This window comes from Sorex araneus, chromosome 1 (assembly GCF_027595985.1).
Source record: "Sorex araneus isolate mSorAra2 chromosome 1, mSorAra2.pri, whole genome shotgun sequence".
Classification (NCBI taxonomy): domain Eukaryota; kingdom Metazoa; phylum Chordata; class Mammalia; order Eulipotyphla; family Soricidae; genus Sorex; species Sorex araneus.
The window spans coordinates 237,440,212-237,462,279 of NC_073302.1; the positions used below are offsets into that span (position 1 = coordinate 237,440,212).

At 35.6% G+C, this 22,068-nt stretch overlaps 1 protein-coding gene across 1 annotated transcript in view; it reads right to left on the minus strand.

Moving 5' to 3' along the window:
- The window catches only part of RXFP2 (relaxin family peptide receptor 2), a 62,239-nt gene extending 40,392 nt beyond the window's left edge, over window positions 1–21,847 (minus strand). Inside the window, 4 exon segments of the mRNA XM_055145953.1 lie at window positions 312–417; window positions 3,161–3,238; window positions 6,167–6,313; window positions 21,722–21,847. Coding sequence (XP_055001928.1) covers window positions 312–417; window positions 3,161–3,238; window positions 6,167–6,313; window positions 21,722–21,836 — 446 coding nt within the window. The 5' untranslated portion in view covers window positions 21,837–21,847.
- Between the last annotated feature and the right edge of the window lie 221 nt (window positions 21,848–22,068).

The following is a 22,068-nucleotide window of genomic DNA, read 5'->3' on the forward strand; positions in this document are numbered from 1 at the left end:
TTATTTTAATTTTTAAAGATACAGTCAGGCATATTTGTATGAAGACAAAATCAGAAAGTAAATGAAGATGATACTGTTAGAGAACAGTCATTTGTGAGCTAAAGGATAATGTGGCTAATATCAGGTTGGAAATAAGTTTTTCACTAAGAGTAAGCATGCAGAATTCTCTGATGGCTGCTGGTTTTAAAGAAAGTTTATATTATTTTTCTAATATATAGGTAGCATAAAACAAAATAGATTAGATTAGATTGCATGGTTTTCATATGTGACTTTGGTCCTCATAATATCCTCATAATTTGAATTCTACTCACAGTAATGTCACATTCCTGGAAATCTTTGGCACAGATATTAAGCCAGCATTGACACATTCCAGTTCAGTCTCTTTGCAGTCACAGCATTGTGGATACTGACTTAGAACTAGGAGGGAAAAAGAATAATGATTTACTAGAAAAAAATCATTTTTTAAAAATTATGACTTTATATATAATTGTTAGAGACTTTTTTCGTTTCATTGAAAGTACAAATTTATTTCTTATTAGATAGTCTAATACAGGTCTATAATAAAAGCAAAAGAATTCTCTTCCAGTTGAATTTAGACTAATGCGGTATTCTTTTCCGTTCTAGATTCCAGTGGTTTTTCAGAGACACTTTAAAATGATAGAAACCACAGAAATATTTAAACAGTGTAAATTCATACAATGAAGTAATGCTAAGTTCTCTTCAATGAAAAATATTAGTATGATTGAGTAAATCTCTTAGAGGTATAGTTGGGTAAATTCAATTTAATTGAATCACACAAAGAGATTGCTCAATAAGTAGTTGTTGGTTAAAATTAAATCCCTTTAGTTTACCTTTTTGAACTTCTCAGAACTATGGGAAAAGTTAAATATAAGTCCAGCCATACTGACCATTAAACCTTTTTAAAATTAGCCAATTTAATGTCATCTTATGTTGGTTTTTGTTTTTTATAATTATGATGTGGAAGATAAAGTATATGGAGAACTATGAAACCGAGAAAATCAAAGATCTATCTTTCTGAAGTGTTAGGAAGAATGGGCTCGAGAATTGGCTCTGAGAGAATTTACTTTAAAAAAAATAACTTTTTAAAAATAATGTAGGAGTACTTTAAAAAGAATAACTTTTAAGGTAATGGTATCGAAGTTTATGGTAAAACCAGGCCAAGTTGGTTCATAAGCCAATTACTATGTGTGTGTGTGTGCATATGCGTGTGGGTGCGCGTGTGCGTGTGTGTGTGTGTGTGTGTGTATTGGGTGAGTGGTCTTTATGAAACATTTATTTTGCCTTTGTTAATCTTCATATTTTTGGATGGCGCTAAAAAATCAGAATTAAATTTTATATGGCTCATTATATATTTAAATATAAATAGATGGCCTTCATAATCCCTAACCCTTTTTTAGAGAAAATTTATCCAGATTTTATTTTTCAAATCAATTTCACTAAATTTTAGTAAATTCAGTAAGGTTTTTATTGAGAACACACTCAGTCCAAAAAATGTACTCAAGTATATAAAGTTTTGAAAAGTATTTGTGTTGTGTTGTGTTGTTGATAGGTCTGTACTAATTAGATCAATTTCTAAAGCTAACTTCAGAAGGTTTGTTTCAATGTTCATTGGCATTGAGAATAGTAGTTATGTTGAAAACCTCATTTACCATTAAAGGAATTCAATAGAGCCCAAACTGGGTCTGTTGCCTAAACCAGAAATGTGAGTATAATCCTTCACCCATAAGTCAATTATACCCCTCAGCTCTATAGATTTTTTTCAGAAATATTTCTTGCCTCTCTACCTCACTCTTCCCAAAGGTATTTTCTGGGTTCAAAGGATCAATCTGAAAAACATGAAAATTAGTCTTCCACCATTGTTTTCCCTTAATCTTGGCAATGTTAACATTTGGGTGGCTCATTCTCTGTCATGAGGGAAATATCATGTGTTGCAGGATATTCAACAGCACTCTTGACCTCTCTCCACTAATTGCAGTAGTCACACACCCCCCCACATACACGAGTCAGAAATGTCTCTAGACACTGCCTTCTATCCTTGGGGACAAAGTTGTTTCAGATTTAAGACTAGTGTACTCTTTCATTTACTGTACTTTGGATAGAAGAATCATTTTCACATTTACTTTTACCAGATAATTCTTTCTGTTCACAACTTCAGTGACGGTCTGTAGTGCATAGCAGAAATGCAAGGGTATAGCTCAATGGCAGAGCATCTGCGTACACCAGAGATGGCATGTGTGGAAATCATTGTGGTTCAGGAAGAAAAATGTTTTAATCTTTAAAATTTATTCTTAGTACTTAGTTTATCTACATATATTAAAATTTATTCTTAGCATCTATGATCTACATATATACTTATGTATACTGTATATAATAAGTGATAATTATGAACTGGTTTAATAAAGTATATAATCAGTATTATCAATATCAATAGGATCAATATGTAATTGATCCTATTGATATTGTATCAATAGTGTGTGTGTGTGTACTATACCTCTATGTAACATTCTCAGCAGTTAGTATCATAAAATGTAGATATTCTCAGAACCATTGTTAAAGGCACCATGAGGTATGTTCTGCTTTCCCCCCCTTATTGTTTTGTGATTCTTGCTTTCCTGCTTCTTCTATCACTTCTTACCCCCAAAGACTTCAAAGTTTAATCTCAGACTCATCTGTTTGTGAAACTTGAACCACCCCTGGCATTTTTTTTTCCAGTGGATTTCCACTGTCCCTTGTGTGAACATCATTTTTCAAGTGGATTTGTCTCTCTCGTACAATGTAAGGTACTTATGGTTGGTGTCGCATTTTAGTTACCATTGTACTCCCAATGCCTAACATAGAGGATGGAAAGCAGTTGGTAATTACTAACTTTATTGAAAATAAAAGGGAACAATACATCTGTTTGTCACTTTTACTCAATGTTAATATATTCTTACAATCATAGGTTAATATGTAAAATTAGCATGAATGGAGCATGTCATTTTCTTTTACCAGACCTGAGAACAGAGAGTAAACCAGTGACCACATTGAACTGAAATAGAAATTCCAAAATAAATTTATCACACTACCCGTATACATCCATGCACCACAAATCATGCTGCTCATGAAGCTGATACTGAATTTTTGAACCAATACCACTTACAGCACTCCTGTGTCAATGCCACATTATTAGCATTTCCATGGACTGTGCCAAATATAGTCGCCCATCCACTAGTGTCTCCTGTGAAATGGTGATGAATATGTGTCAGTTAGTCTATAAATAAAATATCAAATTACAAAATAAAAATATAAAAAATGATAATGAAATTATCAAAGTCAAAAATTTGTCTTAAAAGAATGATAGCATTGATGAGTAAGTGAAAAAAGCTTAAGCAAACATTTGAAGTTTCCTTCTTTATTGTAATTATGAATATTTTAAATGTATGGGAATAGATATTGCACATACATATATATCCATATATTCCAGAATAATTACTTAATTTGCTTGTTCTTATTTTTTTTTTCATGCCAGGAATCAAAGCCAAGGTCTTATATATAAGACTCTACCATTGAGTCACAGTCCCTCTGTATTGTCTGTTTCTGAGGCCAATGTTTTAGATGTAATACACTGATAGCAATTTTGAGGTAATTAGAGAAAATACATTTAGAATTTCATTTCCCATGCATAATGTAGCATATATACATATGTACTTACACATATGTATAATACACATATATACAAGTACATACATACTTGATGGATATAATGAGTCCTGGTAAAAATTTATGTTGCCTGATCTTCTTGATAAGCACAATGAAGATTTTTTCAGTAAAAGTCATCTAGTTCTATTAAAATAGTACTTTTGCAGATTGTCAGAGAGTATGAACTAATTTGTCATTTCCTTGTCTGGTGAAAAAAACTATATTCTTCTTTATAAGGAGGACTGGTTTTGAAGGATCATTACCTTAATATAGCTACTAAAATGATGAGACAATGTGATAATATTGATGTTCATACAATAGTATACTTAAATAGTTGCCCACCAGTCCCTTTGATCCCTACAACCCTTAATTTATTTTTTTTACTAATACCCTCAACGGTTTTTTAAATGATTTTAACTGATGCCTTTGAATGAACTATTTAGTGTGCATTTGAGCAGTCCCATGAAGTTCATAAATTCCTGTAATCTCCATTTTCATGCAGCGAAGATGAAAAGTCAAGAAAGTGAGTGACTTGTATCCAGAGAACTGCCCTGATTGCTGAACACTGACTAAATGCTTACCATGTACACAACGATTCTAAACTCTAGTAACACCAAGATATGAAGATACAAATTAGAACTCTTCTTAGATTCATGTCCAGTGAGAGAAGTACATTGAACAGGCAGGCAGTCCTTAGAGCAATCATACAGGTAGAGCTAGTGTGCTATAGCAACAGATGGAAAGAGTGCTTCTCCTAGACTAGTAGTAGGGCTGGGAGGGATAAGCGGGACAAGCATCGAAATCGAGGAAAGGACACCTGGATTACACCCCAATGGATAGACCTTAATTGATCTGGATTTTGCTTACCTCGTTACTTTCTATATCCATGTTTACTTTGTTCAAGCCTACTGGCGTGTCTGTTCCATAAACACATTGTCTGATGTCATAAAATCTTAGGGTCCTAGAAATCACTCCTTTCTTAGTCTAGAGCTCTGTTTCTCCAGAATAGTTTATCTCTCTGTCCCTCCCACTTCCTTCCTTCCTTCCTTCCTTCCTTCCTTCCTTCCTTCCTTCCTTCCTTCCTTCCTTCCTTCCTTCCTTCCTTCCTTCCTTCCTTCCTTCCTTCCTTCCTTCCTTCCTTCCTTCCTTCCTTCCTTCCTCCCTCCCTTCCTTTCTTCCTTCCCTCCTTCCTTCCTCCCTCCCTTCCTTTCTTCCTTCCCTCCTTCCCTCCTCTCTCCCTCCCTTTCTTCCTTCATCCTTCCCTCCTCCCTCCCTTCCTTTCTTCCTTCCCTCTTCCCTCCTCCCTCCCTCCTTCTCTCCTCCCTCCCACCTTCTCTTCCTCTCTCCGTCCTTTCCTCCCTTCCTTCCTTCCTTCCTTCCTTCCTTCCTTCCTTCCTTCCTTCCTTCCTTCCTTCCTTCCTTCCTTCCTTCCTTCCTTCCTTCCTTCCTTCCTTCCTTCCTTCCTTCCTTCCTTCCTTCCTTCCTTCTTCCTCCTTCTCATTTAGTTCTCAATTCATACACTATAATCTGAGAGGTCTGCTTATGTCTTTAAAGTAGTTCTTCCTCCAAGACAATTTTTCTATTGCATTATTCTGTTTTATGTGCTTCCTGGAACTTACTCCCTGAAGTTATTTAACTTTTAAGTGGAAAATGTGTTGTTCTTCCATAAGGGCAAGAACCTCGTTTTCTTTAAGAACACTGGTCTCAATTCAAAGAGCACCTGCACTCAGCAGATGAATGAACCCTCCAGGAAGCACCATTTCTACAGCTGAACCAAATTACCTAACCATACGGTGGTAGTCAGAGAAAGCCACTTAATATTAAAATATGGGTAGCCAAGTCAATTTAAAAGTGTAATCTCAATCTATAAAATATAATATTTCATAATACTGCATCTATTAAAGGTTTTGTACAGCATTTATACTGCATTTATTAAAGGTTTTGGCAGAGCCTGGCAAGCTACCTGTGGCATATTCAATATGCATAAAACAGTAACAACAAGTCTCACAATGAAAGTTGCTGGTGCCTGCTCGAGCAAATCGATGAACAACAGGACTACAGTGCTACAGTGCTACAGTTACCAAAGTAATTTTGATTATAATTTCTGGTATGCTTTATGTTTTAGCATTTATTTGTAGTACATTATCTTCTCCACTAGAATCTTAATTCAGTTCTTCACTATAAAATTGATCTCTTATATGCAAATTAGGCAAATGTACCCTTTTCCTTCTGGGAACCACTAATTGATCTTAGACTATAGAACTTTATTTTTGAATAATATGGTATTTTTGACTGTAAGTAATCTTTATCTATCAAAATTCAGGTAGTATCCAAAATGAATTGAGGAACATTTATTTATGCAAAAGGATTTCAGACAGAGAATCAAATCTTCTCTTCTAATAATTATACTTGTTATTCAATCTTCTTACAGGAGCCCATGGCCACTCAGGGTGGGGGGAGGACTCACCACAGTTTTCTTCATCAGCTCCGTTCCCACAGTCGTTCACGCCATCACAGTGAAAAGCACGTGGTAAGCATTTGGTAAGATTCCCACAGGGAAAGTATCCTTTCTGGCACAAAGATGTCATTGTACTGTCATCACTCAGCACAAAATCTATGTGAAAGACGGGATAAAATTTTTAGTTAAAAGTGTTGCTATGGCCACACTTTCAATATAATCCCATTTAATTATCACAAGAGCCCTATGAGTTGAGTTTGTCTGGTGTTATTCTGAAAACATCATTTTTTGAGCAATATTTTTAATTATAACATTTTTAACAATCACAATCATGCCTAACAACGGCTATAGCAAGAGTGGAATCAGGCTCATTTTTAATTCATCTCAGTATGGCAATTAAAAAGCATCAAGAAACAATGGTCTTCCTTTCATGCAAAACCAGACTTATCCATTTCTAGAAATAGAGAGTACCATTAGCTTACAGGAGCAACTACATGGATTTATTTACTTATTAATCCTCTATGAGAAGGATTTGAGATAATAGTAAAAATCTATAGAATGATTTATTATTAATCCTCTATGAGAAGGATTTGAGATAATAGTAAAAATCTATAGAACGGTTTATGTGTGAATCAGAGAGACATTCAGAAGTACATTTGCACAAGGAGATATAAAACTAAGACTAACACTCACTGAACTTTCTGTGTGCCAAGGTGTTTGTAATCTAGGTTAATTCTCAGTTAACCTAGAGTATAGGTAATATTATCCTTCATATTTCAGAGTTAGGGAAGGTAATAGTAATAAACCTACTGCAAAGGTATGCTGGAGAAACTGAATAATCTCTCTGACTGGGAGGAGTGCTCTTCCTAGCCATTGTATGTCACTGTCACTGTCACTGTCATCCCATTGCTCATGGATTTGTTTGAGCAGGCACCAGTAACGTCTCTCATTGACAGACTTATTGTTACTGTTTTTGGCATATCCAATATGCATGGGTAGCTTGCCAGGCTCTGCCATGCGGGCAGGATACTCTTGGTAGCTTGCCGGGCTCTCCGAGAGAGGGGCGGAGGAATCAAACACCTCTCGGCTGTGTGAAAGGTGAACGCCCAAATCAGAAGCTTAAGCTGCATTTCAAGAAGCTTAAGTCCTCAGGGCTGGAGCTATAGCACAGCGGGTAGGGCGTTTGCCTTGTACACAGCTGATCCAGGTTCGATTCCCAGCATCCCATATGGCCCCCTGAGCACCGCCAGGGGTAATTACTGAGTGCATGAGCTAGGAGTAACCCCTGTGCATCGCCAGGTGTGACCCAAGAAGAAGAAAAAATACCTAAGTCCTCTATCAGGATGAATGAAAAATAGCATTTTTTTTGTAAATGGAATATTAACATAAGAAATGAGTTGAAAAACTGATGGATTGAATGACAGTGTAGAAAGGAAATAGTTAATATTTATAAAATTGTGTATATAATGCCTTCCCAAAATTAGACTTAAAAGACATTCTTTCAGTATCAGCAGGTCCACCTCCATATTTCAGAGCCTCTGTTCCTCCATCCTTCCAGGTAATATTAACCTCCCAGTTAACATCCCAGGGCCATTTTGGAGCTTGAAGTGAATTCCTCTCTCTTCCAGTTTTGTCCTCAAAATCTCCTTAATTCTCCTCACTCTCACTAGATTATATATTTGTATCATTTATTTTGTGTAAATTTTAAAACATAGTAGTGTATTCATGTGATTAACTTTTTAAATTTCTATACCTGTGATAAAAGACACATGATTCTTGAAAATAAAAATGTTATAAATTTATTATGGGTTTACAGTTTTGTGATGTTTCATGATTTAGTTTTATGTCTATGTGTGTGTAGATGTCACCATCTCCACAGTAAAAGAAAATTTAAAATCTCTTTCATATTTTGGATATGAAGAAACAACAAGAAATAGTCAAAGTCATCAGAACTGGAGATATTTTATAGGTTGGAGTGGTAGCACAGTAGGTAGGGCATTTGCTTTGCATGTGGCCGACCCGGGTTCGATTCCTCCACCCCTCTTGGAGAGCCTGGCAAGCTACCGAGAGTATCCCGCCTGCATGGCAGAGCCTGGCAAGCTACCCGTGGCGTATTCAATATGCCAAAAACAGTAACAGCAAGTCTCACAGTGGAGACGTTACTGGTGCCCGCTCAAGCAAATTGATGAGCAACGGGATGACAGTGACAGTGACAGTGAGCCTAACTGGTCGGGGGGAGTATGGAGCTGGGGCCTTTGGGACATTGAAGAAAGGAAGTGGGCTTTCTAGTGATGGGCCTGCTGTTGGGATGCTTGAAAAGTATAATTATCAGTATTATAAATACCTATACCTCAACAAAAATGATAAAAAGAATTAAAAATAATAAAAGACATTCTTTCAATTTTGAAAGAGCAATTTTCAGGAAATAAATAAACATGTACTTAGTAAATAGTCTAGCAAAATTGAAGAATATATGTGTGTACGTGTTAATGAGTTAATGTGTTAATGAGTTCAAAATAAAACTTTACAGAAACAGATTTCAGGAGAATGTAACCAGATGCATCACTGCATTTCATCATGACTAGCTGAAGGGAAAGTGACTGTTGGTGACCTCTTCCTAGTACACCGCTGAAGGTTAGCATCATGGTAATGAATATTCTTGATTAGGTGTTATGATAATCTTATTTTATCAGAAGAATAGAGGACCAACTTTTTTTTATTTTTTATTTTTTTAATTTTTTAAAAAATTTTTTATTGTGGAAAGTTTCAAAGTTACAAAGTTTTCAGGTTTAAATCTCAGTTATACAATGCTCGAATGCCCATCCCTTCACCAGTGCTCATATTCCACCACCAAGAATCCCAGTATAGCTCCACCCCGCCCCCTCACACCCCAACCCCCCCACGCCCCTAGCCCCCCCACCCTAAGCCCCCCCTCCGCCTGTGTAACTAATAAATTTCACTTTACTTTCACTTTGATTGCATACAATATTTCAACAAAACTCACTATTATTGTTTGGAGAGTCTCTCCCCTAAAGTCAGACCTGCTGAAAAGGAAGCATTAGATAATTTGTTTTCCATTGCTGAGGATGAAGAAGTATGAGGTCGAGTGACCACACTTAGCAGCCTCTCAGTTTTGGGTTTCTGTAATTTAGTATTTTAGTAACTAAGTCCAGAGAGATATCTGCCAGAAGTTGCATCGTTGCCAACTTGTACTTCTCAGTTACATTATATTCCACATATGAGTGCAATCTTTCTATGTCTGTCTCTTTCTTTCTGACTCATTTCACTCAACATGATACTTTCCATGTTGATCCACTTATATGCAAATTTCATGACTTCATGTTTCCTGACAGCTACATAGTATTCCATTGTGTAAATATACCAGAGTTTCTTTAGCCAATCATCTGTTTTCGGGCACTCTGGTTTTTTCCATATTGTGGCTATTGTGAACAGAGCGGCAATGAACATGGAAATGCAGATGTCATCTCTACTATACCTTTTTGCCTCTCTGGGGTATATTCCCAGGAGTGGTATTGCTGGGTCAAATGGGAGTTCAATTTCTAACTTTTTGAGAATCGTCCATATTGTTTTCCAAAAGGGCTGAACCAGTCGGCATTCCCACCAGCAGTGAAGGAGAGTCCCTTTCTCCCCACATCCACGCCAACACTGGTTGCTTTTGTTTTTGGGGATGTGGGCCAGTCTCTGTGGTGTGAGATGATATCTCATTGTTGTTTTGATCTGCATCTCCCTGATGATTAGTGATGTAGAACATTTTCTCATGTGCCTCTTAGCCATTCGGATTTCTTCTTTGGAAAAGTTTCTGTTCATTTCGTCAGCCCATTTTTTGAGTGACACCACCTACTGTGTGTCAGAGGTTTAATTTTAGTTTAGTTTACATTTGTAAATTCGTTTATTATACTAATGATTTTATTTAATTTACACAATAACTATGGATTAGTATTATCATTTCTGTGTATCACTTGTCACCCCATTGATCTTCGATTTGCTCGAGTGGGCACCAGTAATGTCTCCATTTGTCCCCGTTGCGTGCTAGTGCAGCCCAATGATATCTGCTTGCTCCAGGCACAGGAAGAGCCTCAAATCGTTCATTCAGGGATTTGACGAAGAAATCTGACCATCTAGTTGGTGGGCAGCCATGAGGTCTTCTGATGTCCCATGGAATCCAGTCGTTAACAGCTCTAGTCCAGCGGTCATCTCTGAATCGCATTACGTGTCCGGCCCATCTGATTTTTGATGCCTTGGAAAACCAGACAGCATCCCTGATTTTTGACCGTCCACGGAGGTCAGAACTCTGGATACCTTCTCTCAATCGAGTGAGACGTGATACTTCTAGCATAGCTCTTTTGATTCCTCTTTGGGATACCCTAATAGTGTTCTCATCCTGTTTGCATAGGGCCCAGGTCTCTGAGGCATATGTTAGTTCAGGAAGAATGGTGGAATAAAAAAGATGTGCCTGGAGTTGGAGGTTCTTCGTTCTCTTAACCAGTTCTTCGATGCTCTTGAAGAATTCCACTTGAAGGCATTTCTGTGTGAATATGAGGAAATAAAAGCTGTTCTATTCTGGTTCTTGGGAAAATATCTTGGTAAGGCCTAGGATCTTGAGTTAAATTCAGCTTTGTAGTGTGGTGTTGCACCACCAGATTGGTTACCAGGATCTCTTAAAATATCTTGCTAATCCTTCCTCGTTTATTGTTTTTGTTTTGAGACCACGTCTAGCAGTGCTTAAGTATGTGGTTGGCTTGGAAGCTGGCCTCATATGCTGGGGGAAAAGATAGCTCAATAGAGAAGGGAATACCAAGTAAATGGTGTTTGGAGGACCCTCTTAGAATGGAAGGTGCGTGCCAAAAGTAGACTATAGACTGAACATGATGGCGACTCAATACTTGCATTGCAGACCACAATGACTCAGAGAGAGAGTAAATTTACTCAGAGAGAGAATAAAAGGGAATGCACCTGCCACAGAGCCTGGGGATGGGGGGGGTTGGAGGGAGGGGTAATAGGGAGGGGATGGGAGGGATACTGGGAGCATTGGTGGTGGAGAATGGGCACTGGTGGAGGGATGGGTACTCTATCATTGTATGACTAAAACGTAAGCACGAAAGTTTTTAAGTCTGTAACTGTACCTCATGGTGATTCATTAAAAAATAAAAAATTTTAAAAAAGAAAATATAGAAAATATCAATATAGACATTACTTTCCACAGACAGACTTAATGCCTTAAAAGACATTATTTAAATAAAATTTTGTAGGGCTTTGCTTATGCAGTTTCCCTATACAATACTGGGTGATCTATGATAGCACCATATTTCTCTGCTTCAGTTCCCTTATTTGCAAGATGAGGACTATAGAGCTGTTGACAGGAGTTAATAAAGTGTGCTTGGAACAGTTTAAAAAAAAAAAGGACTGTATGTCATCAAGCGAATCAAACTGGAGTTGGCTATGTGCAAAGCAAGTACCTTAACTATTCTGTTTCATCTCTCTGGCCCAACCCCCTCTTGTTTAACAAATAATGCCACTTGTTCAGGGAGGGGGTTTGAGTTTCAGGCACAGAAGCTATTCCTGAATTACAGTACATATGAAACTTTTATTTATATCATTGAAGAGGATTAGTAGGGTTTTGAATTATTTGATGAATAGTTTTGTGAATTACTCCTTTGGTCACGGTGACCCTGAAGACCCAACAGAGAAATGAAAGTCTGGCACCCTCTTGGGGGCAGCAGATGTAACAGTCCATTCTCTCCCCAGGACTTTTGTTGATGCATCTGCTGACATTATCTGAGGCAGGAAAGGAACTTTTGATTCTTTTCTACCCACTGAATCTTTTGCTTTTTGCAAAAGCCAAACATATTTTCCCTGTTATTGCTGTAGTAATAGATGAATGATTTACTCTCAATAACCAGGTCTAAGACCTGTCAGACCTGACCTATTTTAAAAGAATTGCTGTGTGACTCTGGGCTTGGCTTGCTAAACCTATTCACACAGGAAGAGGCATACTGAGTTATAGATTTTTAAATCTCTTAATCTTTTTCTTGTGATGATTTCCACAGATGGCAGATTTATAAAAATGACTAGTCCTCCTGTGTTTGGAGCACTAATGACTGTGAGTCCATATATTTTTGTGTAGTGGCTTTGGAATTTTTAAAGAGAGTGGTTTACATAAATAAGTTTTGTATCACAATTCAAAACACACACACACACACACATATACACACATTTGTTGAGATATCCTGATCCTTTACTATGTGATATGAGCTCTAATCTCTCTTATTTACTTGAAAAAGGATCACAAGCCACTATGTTGATCTACTTATGAGCCACTTAATGGGATATGACCCACTATTTAAAAATATTTATTATAATAAAATATCCTGGAAACCATCAAACCTAGAATATAATTTTCTTTTCCACTCACTAGATGTTTGACTTCAACTTACATAACTAGTTCCTTAAAGCTTTAAGGGTTTATATAAAAATTACTTGGTAAATTCTTTCTTCTGGATATGTTTTGGGAATGAGACAAGCTAATGCTAGTAAAGCACTGCATAGTTCTTGGCCTATAAAAAAATTTCCAATAATGTTGACATGTGGGCAATTTCAACAGATGAAAAGAAAATAGAGAATTTTCTTAGTGACCACCGAGACTCAGCTCCTAAAAATCGCTGGGTGAGGCCTCCAAGCTAATAATGTATAGGAATTTCTAGTCACTGAAGTTAGGCAAGAAAAGGAAATTGAAAAGATTTGGATTGGAAAAGAAGTCAACTTATTACTATTTGTAGTGATAATGATACACAGAGAAACATGATGATATATAGAGAAAACCTTCAAAACTCCACTGAAGCACTGTGAGAAATAATCCAACGTAGTAAAGCAGCAGGCCGTAAAATCAACGCAAAATCTATTGTATTCCTACATGCATACAACAATCTAGAAGAGAAAAAAATGAAAAGAAACAATGTTCCTATTTACAAATGTGTCCCCAAACATCATCTATTTAGACATTAGTTTATCAAAGGAGGTGAAAGATTTACACATTAAAAACTACAAGTCACTATTTACAGAAAGAGAGAGAATATAGAGAAATGGAAAACTATTTCATGTTTATGACTCAGAATAATTCACACCGCCAGTATGACCATTAAACCCAAAGCATATTCCTGACTCAATGCAATTCTTACAAAAATACCAGTGGCATCTTCAGGGATGAAGAATATATACTACAAGCTTTGTATTGATCTTTAAAATCCAAGAGGGGCTGGAGTGATAGTATAGCAGGTAAAGTGTTTGCTGTGTACACAGCTGACCTGGGTTCAATCCCCAGCAACGGATACAGTCTCCCAAGCACTGCCAGGATTAATTTCTGAGTGCAAAGCCAGGAGTAACCCCTGAGCATCACTGGGAGTGACCCAAAAAGCCAAACAAACAAACGAAAGAACTCCCCAAGAATAGTCAAAGCAATTTTGAGAAAAAAAGGAATGTGTTGTATTTCTTGACCTTAAACTATACTATAAAGTCATAGTAATCAAAGCTAACAGTATAGTGAGCCACAATACCTAAAATAAATTTCTAAAAACTATCAAATATCAACCCTCAGATGTATAGGCAGTTAAGTTATGACAAAGGAACTCAAAGCATTAAGTGGAGCAAACAAAATCAACTCAAGAAATTGTGCTGGGAAAACTTGTTAATCACAGATAAAATATATTTATATACACATATACATATATTTCTGTGTGTCTTTTGCCTCATACTATCCATAAAACCGAATTCAAAATGGATTTAAGACCTTGATGTTAGAATTGAATATATAAAATACCTCACTGGAAAAAGGCAGAACTCTCCATGAAATTCACTTCAGAGACAGAGTCACTGATTCAACTCCATTGGATAAGGGAAAACAAAAGTAAAAACAAAGAAATGGGACTACATCAAACAGTAAAGGTTCTACACTAAAACAAACAAAAACATTGCACACCACACAGTGACAAAAGGTTAATCTCTAACGCACTCACAGAACTAACAACCATAAAATGAAGAGCCCTATCAGAATAGGGGAAAAGTAGCTGACAAGACATTCAAAACATACAGAGACCAGTGAGATAGTACAGTGGGAGGGGATCAATCTGCTTTGCAAACTACCACCCAGATTCAATCCCTGGCACCACGTCGTAGTCACCCAGACCCTCCCAGGACTGATCCCTGAGTAAAGAGCTAGGAATAAGCCCTGAACATTGTCAGGTGTAGCTCCCAAACAAAGGAAATAATGAAGACATACAGATGGCTAACAGCTAAATAAGACTACCTTTCATCGCTTATCAGAAGCTTGCAAATCAAAATGCTTCACAGACCCATAAATAAATCTCTAAAGAGAGGAAATCCCCAGGCTTTCTCAGAGTTAGGATGGGATATATCCCATCTACCCCTCCCCATCTCCTGTACTTCCAGAAGTCTCAGCAGTCACATCCAAACCCCATCTTGCCACCCAGTTAAAAAAGCTACTCCAGCTTTACCTTCCCGATAAAATTACTAAACACCCTGAACAAACATGATGACCTCTTAGTACCTGTATTGCAAACAATAATGCACAAAGAGAGAGAAAGAGAAAGAAGAAAAGTGCTTGCCATAGAGGCATGTTGGTGGTGGGTGGGTGTTGGGGGATAGTGGGAGAGAAACAGGAGACATTGGTGGTGGGAAATGTATACAGGTGGAGGGATGGGTGTTGGTTCATTGTATGACTGAAACCCAGTAATGCTTTGTAATCATGAAACCGAACAGCTTATAACAGTCAGTCTCACAAATATTCAACAAAATTTTTCTTTAAAAAGAAAAAGAAAATTGAGTCTGGCAACATTACCAAAAATCTTTAAGGGGATTGACACTATTCTGTAACTCACCAGTATTTTCTCCTGTTTGTCACTTTTTTTTTTCTTTTTTGGGTCACACCGGGCGATGCACAGGGACCACTCCTGGCTCTGCACTCAGGAACCACTCCTGGTGGTGCTCAGGGGACCATATGGGATGCTGGGATTCAAACCTGGGTTGGCCGCATGCAAGGCAAACGCCCTACCCGCCATGCTATTGCTCCAGCCCCTCGTCACTTATTTTTAACTTTGTTCATGACAAGAACTACAGAGACTGAATATCAGGTACTTTAAAATGACAATACAAATTTAAGATTACTTTATTAAATCTAGGATATATACAAAATCCCAAAGCTTATAATGGTAAGAAAGAGAAAAAATAAAACTGTCCTTATTTACCATTAGCAATGATATGATAAAGTAATAAAATCTAAAATAAAATATTAATTTAGTGAGTGTAGCAGCACTTTCTAAAATTTATCTAAAATTTAGAAAATAAAGTACTCAAAATATAGCATTATCAATTTTCTTAACTTTTGTCAAGAAGGAAACTTATTTGAGTTTTAATCCTGCAATGACTGGAAAGATTCTATTTAAGCATTTATCAGATACCTGAAAATTGGAATAATTGACTTATTCCATCTGAAAGGGCAAGCAATGCTGCTTTCCTAGTTGGACTACTTTCAGGGTGACTCTATATAGCTGGGGAAAGATGGTTGATTATTAGATCATCTCTATATATCCAGGGACCAACTAGTAGTCCAACTAATATCTGTGGGTTTTATCCTTAGTGAAACATTAAAAAAAAATCCTAACTATTTCCAGGTGGATAGAAAAGAAAAAGAGAAAGAATGAGACAGAGAGTGGGAAAGAGGAGAGGGAACAGTAGAGGACCCTCAATTAGCACTCTTGCTTTGATACAGGTAAATAAATGATGCAGTGTCAATTGAGAGATGAAAGTTAAACAAAAAAGTGAATAATGAAAATCAGATGATGAATGAGAAAGAAAATCTTTCTCCAAATCATAAGAGGTATCCTAACCACTTACCATGGACTTGCTAATTAATTCTTATTTCTTTAGCCAAGAAATGAGAATTAGCAAGAGCTAAACTCGATATTGATTACACTTTTTGAGTTGTGCTATAAGTTGAGAGTTTATCTTAAGTTCCAGTGTAGGTTCAGCTATTTTATTAATAAATACTTAATTTGTCTTTACAATCCCTCAAATTAATTAATTAATTTGGTTTTGGGTCACAATGGTGTTCTGACTTACTCTTGCTCCAAACTCAGGGTTTACTCTTGGATGGGACTTGGATGGGGACCCATGTGGGAAGCTTAGGACACCATATGGTGTAGGCCAATGCCTTACCCATTATTCTACTTTTCTGGCCCCATTTCCAAATTTAGAAAACAAAGGCATTTCAAGTAAAATTTAGATGCTGAGAAATTAGCATCTTACAGCAGGGAAAGTCTGATTGTATTTTGAGAATGTGCAATATTGTTTTTTCCATTTATGGAACAGGTCTAGCAGATCCTCAGGGGTGCTTCTGAGAGGCGCTGAGTGCCTCATTCATGCATACAGCTACCAAAACAGTGGGGGCTGTAATCCTGAACCCATATATATTTTTTGCAATGTTGTGACTGAAGCTGAGAGTTCTTTGGTATGCTGGGGGTTAAAGACCTGTAAGAATCAGGGTGATGACTTAAAATAAAGTTCTGCTAACTCCAAGTCCTTGGAAATAGCTACGATTTTCAAAAAAGGAGGAGGAGAATTCTTTTCTGGGAAATTCCGTGATTGCTCTTTAGAAAACAGTTTATAATCTGTGGAACTAATATTCTTAAAGCATTAATGGAAGGAAAGCACAATAAACTAAAAATTGAAATTAATAAAATCAGAACAAATACATTGAAATATTTAAATGCTTAGAATAATAAGAGAATCATTGTAATCTTTTTAAAATTTAATAGATTGAATAAAAAGTAAAGAGTGGGTAAGTAGCTTGCCTTGCATTCTCTGGACCTATCCACGCACTGGACTTCTTACCTGGCACTGCATGTGGTTCCCCAAGTACTGGCAAGAGTCATCCCTGAGCACAGAATCAGGAATAAGGCCTGAACACAGCCAGGTGTAGCCCCCAATCCAATAAGTAAATAAATGCATATATACATAAACTGGGATGAGAGGAAGAGTTGCTTAAAATGATCTCTTCTCATCAAATCTCTTTCCCATTTTATTACATAAAAAGAAATTCCTTGAACAGACTAAACACTCATGTGTCACAAAAGAATTATGTGGCAAAGGATAATTGTCAATCTGAACAGAATGACAACTGCAACAAGACCATGATGCACACATCTGAAGCCCTTCTAGGAGATATGTTTCAAATTTTATATTTTTCTTTAATTTTACAAGTTAATACAATGCAGGAACTTAGATATATAAGATATATAGATATATACAGATATATAAGATATATAAATGTTATATAAGTCATATAACATTTTCTTATCAATTCTGGGGCAAAAATTCTATAACAAAATGTATTGGTATTTCTCTATATTTTCAGCACAAAGTCTGAAATGTTGAGTAGTTATATAAATAGAGATTCTAAAATGCCCCTGGTCTATTCTGACCAGGTTTTGTAGGTAAGGGTCCAATATTTCAGTTTGCAGAGTTTTATCAATTTCAGATTTGTAGACAAACCACTATGTACCTTAAAACAGCAATAACAACAACAAAAACCAAAAGAAAGCCAATGCTGAAGTTGCAGTATTTTTAAGAACTCCCTTACTTTTGTTTGTGTTCCTGTTCTAACAATATGAACAACAAAAGTGTTGACTGACTCCAGGCCAAGAGACCCTAGACCTGGGGCTAGAACCAAATGACAAAAAGTTTTAAAAGCCCCAGAGGGGAGACATATATACATATGAACATCTCAGAGAGAGGGCTGGGTAAGGCCTGCTGTTGGAGGTGAGGGAGACTGAAAAAGAATATCAGGCTAGAAATACCAGGAGGTAAAAATGGAAGGACACATAGTCATCACCATGGAGCACATACGGGAATTGGAGAGAAAGGGAGGTGGAGACGCTTGTAGCGTGAGCTGGAGAAGATCAACACCAAAATGCAAGAGTTCCTAAAGCAGACAGGAGAAGAAAGTTTCAGTGGTGGCAAAGCCGGGAAACAAGAGACAGCACAGAGATGCAGGAAAGGAAGAAAGAGGTGTCGTCGGGCAGGTCGTATGCAAAGGTGAGGATGGGATGAATAAAAGTGCTGGGAAGTGAGCAGAGTCAGAGGTTGCGGGGGCGGAGGACAGGGAAAGAAATAAATGGAAGACAGTGGAAAGCAGGAACAATAGGATAAAGGAACTAGAATTTTATAATCTTCTTGATCACATTATATGTATGTCTACATATATATATATTTCTTTTCCTTTTCTTGTTTTTACTTAGTGTAAGGTTAATTTTTCAGTGGTAATTTCCTTCTAAATATTTTTAAAACATTAATTCCATGCAGAAATCCCTACCGTTTGAGCTCTAGATGAATCATTTTATTTTGGCTTTGTGACACCATGAGATACATAAGACCACTGAAATTTATTTGAGATGCTTTCTCTTCTTTACATGCTGAATAGTTGCAAAAAGAGGCATGAGAAAATGATACTTGTTTTAGATTATTGTGCCTCTAAATGCTACTATTTCGCGTGTAAGACAACACCTATTCTGTAAAGGTAATTTTATAGGTTAAACAGCTTTTATTTTGCCTGATATAAAGGTATGTGTTCAACAAATAAGTAAAACCAGTCATTTTGGGGACTCAAATTAAAATATATAAAGTCCTAAAATCTCTGTGCAATCAACTATCATTATATACCATGTACTTAGGACTATTCTTAGTTAAGTAAATTTTATTAAAATTCATTTATTAAAGTGGCACATAAAATATGCCATCTAAAAAATTAGTTTAAGGCAGCATCCCAATTTTGTCTTGAAAAATTAGGCGTCAGCCAATTTTGCAATTTCAGGAGTCATTAAAGATTTTCTTTTTTACTATTACTTCTAGTCATGCCTATTTGCAAGAAGATGAACAAATGAATAGATGCATGTTGCACAATTAATTTCATCAGAATAGTTAGAATTATATATCACAAATGGTTTTAACTTCTGGGTTTTTGGTATTTCCCTTCCTTCCCTGCAGTAAACTACATTCAGTCCTGAAGCAGGTAAATTTCCTTTTCATTAGTGGCGCCGCTTCAGCCTCACAGTACGACTTGCTTGCAATATAATTGATTTCAGAGCTATCAGCAGCATGGCTATAATTGTGTGAAATTAAAATTTAGTTGGATTTTTTTCTTTTCAAGTCATAGCGACCAAATCGAAGTGATTTTCTTGGAAAGGATAAAACTCCAAGCTGAGGTTTGAATGTGCCCATTAGAGGGCAGTCAAATACTGCTCACTTCAAAAATGGCTCAAACTGCTCCCGAACGCGTTTTATGAAGATAAAAGCAGGTTGTTTAGAAAGTGCAATTGATGATTACTAAGTAGCACTCTATGTGCTTCATTTTCTTAATTTCTCACATTAAACCATGATTTTTATCAGTAAAGTTTTCCAGAAAAGTATTATTATTTATTTTTATTTTTTTGCAGGGAAGGGCAGTGGTTTGATATTAAGTAACGAGAATATTCAGTGAATAAGCTGATAAAAAATGCACCTAGAAAATGATGATAATAAGATATATTATCTTTACTTGTAAATTGTTGCTAGCTTAAGTAAGTCACTACATTCATTTATTGGGCATTTAAGGGTGATAATGTTCAAAAGAGAAAAGACAATCATTTAATTCCTTTCTTTTGTTTAGATTGGGTCTAGGATTCTATCACAAATATTTATTTAAATTTAAAAACATTATTTTATTCTTACATAACTCTTAGTTACTTTTTTGGTTTAGCCTAATCGCTTTAACCATTAGTGATTTTATTGTGAAGAAGAAAATTCACTATGTAGAAATGCTTGATTTTATAAGTTATTAAGCACTGATCAATATGATTAACATTAGAAAATAGATGACAATAAATACAAAGGTTTAAATTAACAATTAAAAGTAATGTAATGTAAAAAAATTTTCCAGAGAATTTAAATTCATCAATATTTATCAGGTGATATCATAGATCGGAAACATGGCATTTACTTAGAAATAAAAAGTAAACAGAAATTATCTTTAAAGATTTTTCCCCCCCTTTTCTTATAAGTTAAAGAAAACTATTGCTATTTGGTAAATCTTAAAATGTTTTTTTAGTAATAGATGTTTCTCATAAATCTGTTAGATGTATCAAAAGAAAATAATACGAGAGTTCAATCTATACCTATATGTATATAACTATAGTTATATCCCTGTACTTAAAATAATTTTTAAGGGAACAGATGATCTCTATGTAAAGTCTAGTATTTAAGAATTTACCCTAAAACTCTTTAATCTGGGAAATAGTATAACACAAATCACAAATGTGTAAAGGATGTGAACTTCTGAGAACAGACTTTCAGTTAAAGATATACACTGCTTTCTACATCTGCATTTCATGCAAAATAAAATAATATGCTGGTTTCTTAATCCTTAAATTTGCATGTAAGAGAAATTAAAACACAAAATGAAAATCATGCTATGTATTTCAATATTTTGAAATAACTTGAAAATAAGAGTTTTATTTAATTTTAGCAAATTTCGTTAAAATATAAACATTTTTTAAAACATTTTTATTTTTTATTTAAAAATATTTTAAAGTGATTTTACTTTCTAAAAGTTTTAAATATTGCTGAAAATTTTGCATTTCATTTTATAATTAAAGTATGTCCTTTGATTTTTCTAATACTATTTAATATTTTAAAAACTTAGTGATTTTTTAAAGAAAATAATTTATAATTCTAGCTTTTATTCTCACATTTATCAAAAGCCTTTAAAAGAACTATAAAGTTAGATACATTTTTGAATAATAATTAATACATTTAGTTTCTTGGGGGGTACAATGAATAGAGAGTTTTCAAGTATACAAGCTCAGAACAGCAAAAGTGTATTTCTCTCCTTTAGAGACAAGAGGAGACTAAATATTTTTCAGTTTTGAAATTGAAGTACCAGTACTTAAAACTGAACCACTTGGTTGAAATAAAACTGCTTAAAGATTAAAAGCAGGGAAGTATCTAAAAAAGTATGATTTTGTTAATTTTAACTGTTTTCTTTTTTAAAAGTCTGCATTTTCAGATTTGTCTGTGACTTTGCAGTTCTCAGCTTAACTCTGTTCTCAGTGAAATGTAGCAGCTAGCAATTACGCACACTTTATGAACGTATATCAACAGGTTGAAATTCCACAAGATAAAATTGAATTTATTGATGCTACATATTTTTTTAACAAGAATAACAATATTTCCCATTGCAATTGGTGTTTAGATAATATTTTAAAAGGATTCTTCAGCTATAATTTTAATAACATATATAAGGCAAGTTTCCATAAAATAATTTGTTGCATGTAGAAATTGCTAGGACAGGACTATAAGCAATTAGTGAAAATGACAATGATAGCTCAAAGCTGATGCAATGAGTCAAATGCTATGCTATTATAAATATAATAAAATAAATTAGAAATATTATATATATTTTTCATTGCATCCATTCTAGTGAGAAAGCAGCAGCCTTACCTTTGATATCTATCAGAACAATAAGATGAAGTAGAAGGAACATTGCGATCAGTCTGAGGCTGAATAGATGTTCAACACCAGAAAAATAACAATAGGTTTGCAGCGATTGAGTCATTAGACCTAACCCTTTACCACAGAAGTTCTGATATAGTAATTTTGGTGCCTCCCATGTGTCTGAGCATGCTCAGAGCTGGGTCTTCACTGGCATGAAGAGAGTCTTTTATCACTATAAGCTATTTTTTTTTTTTGGTTCTTTCTCTTTTGCGTTGTTTCATTTAAATCCACAGTTGTATTCTGGTCATTTATTGATTATAGTATATGCAGTGAGACTTTGGGTTATTAAGCAA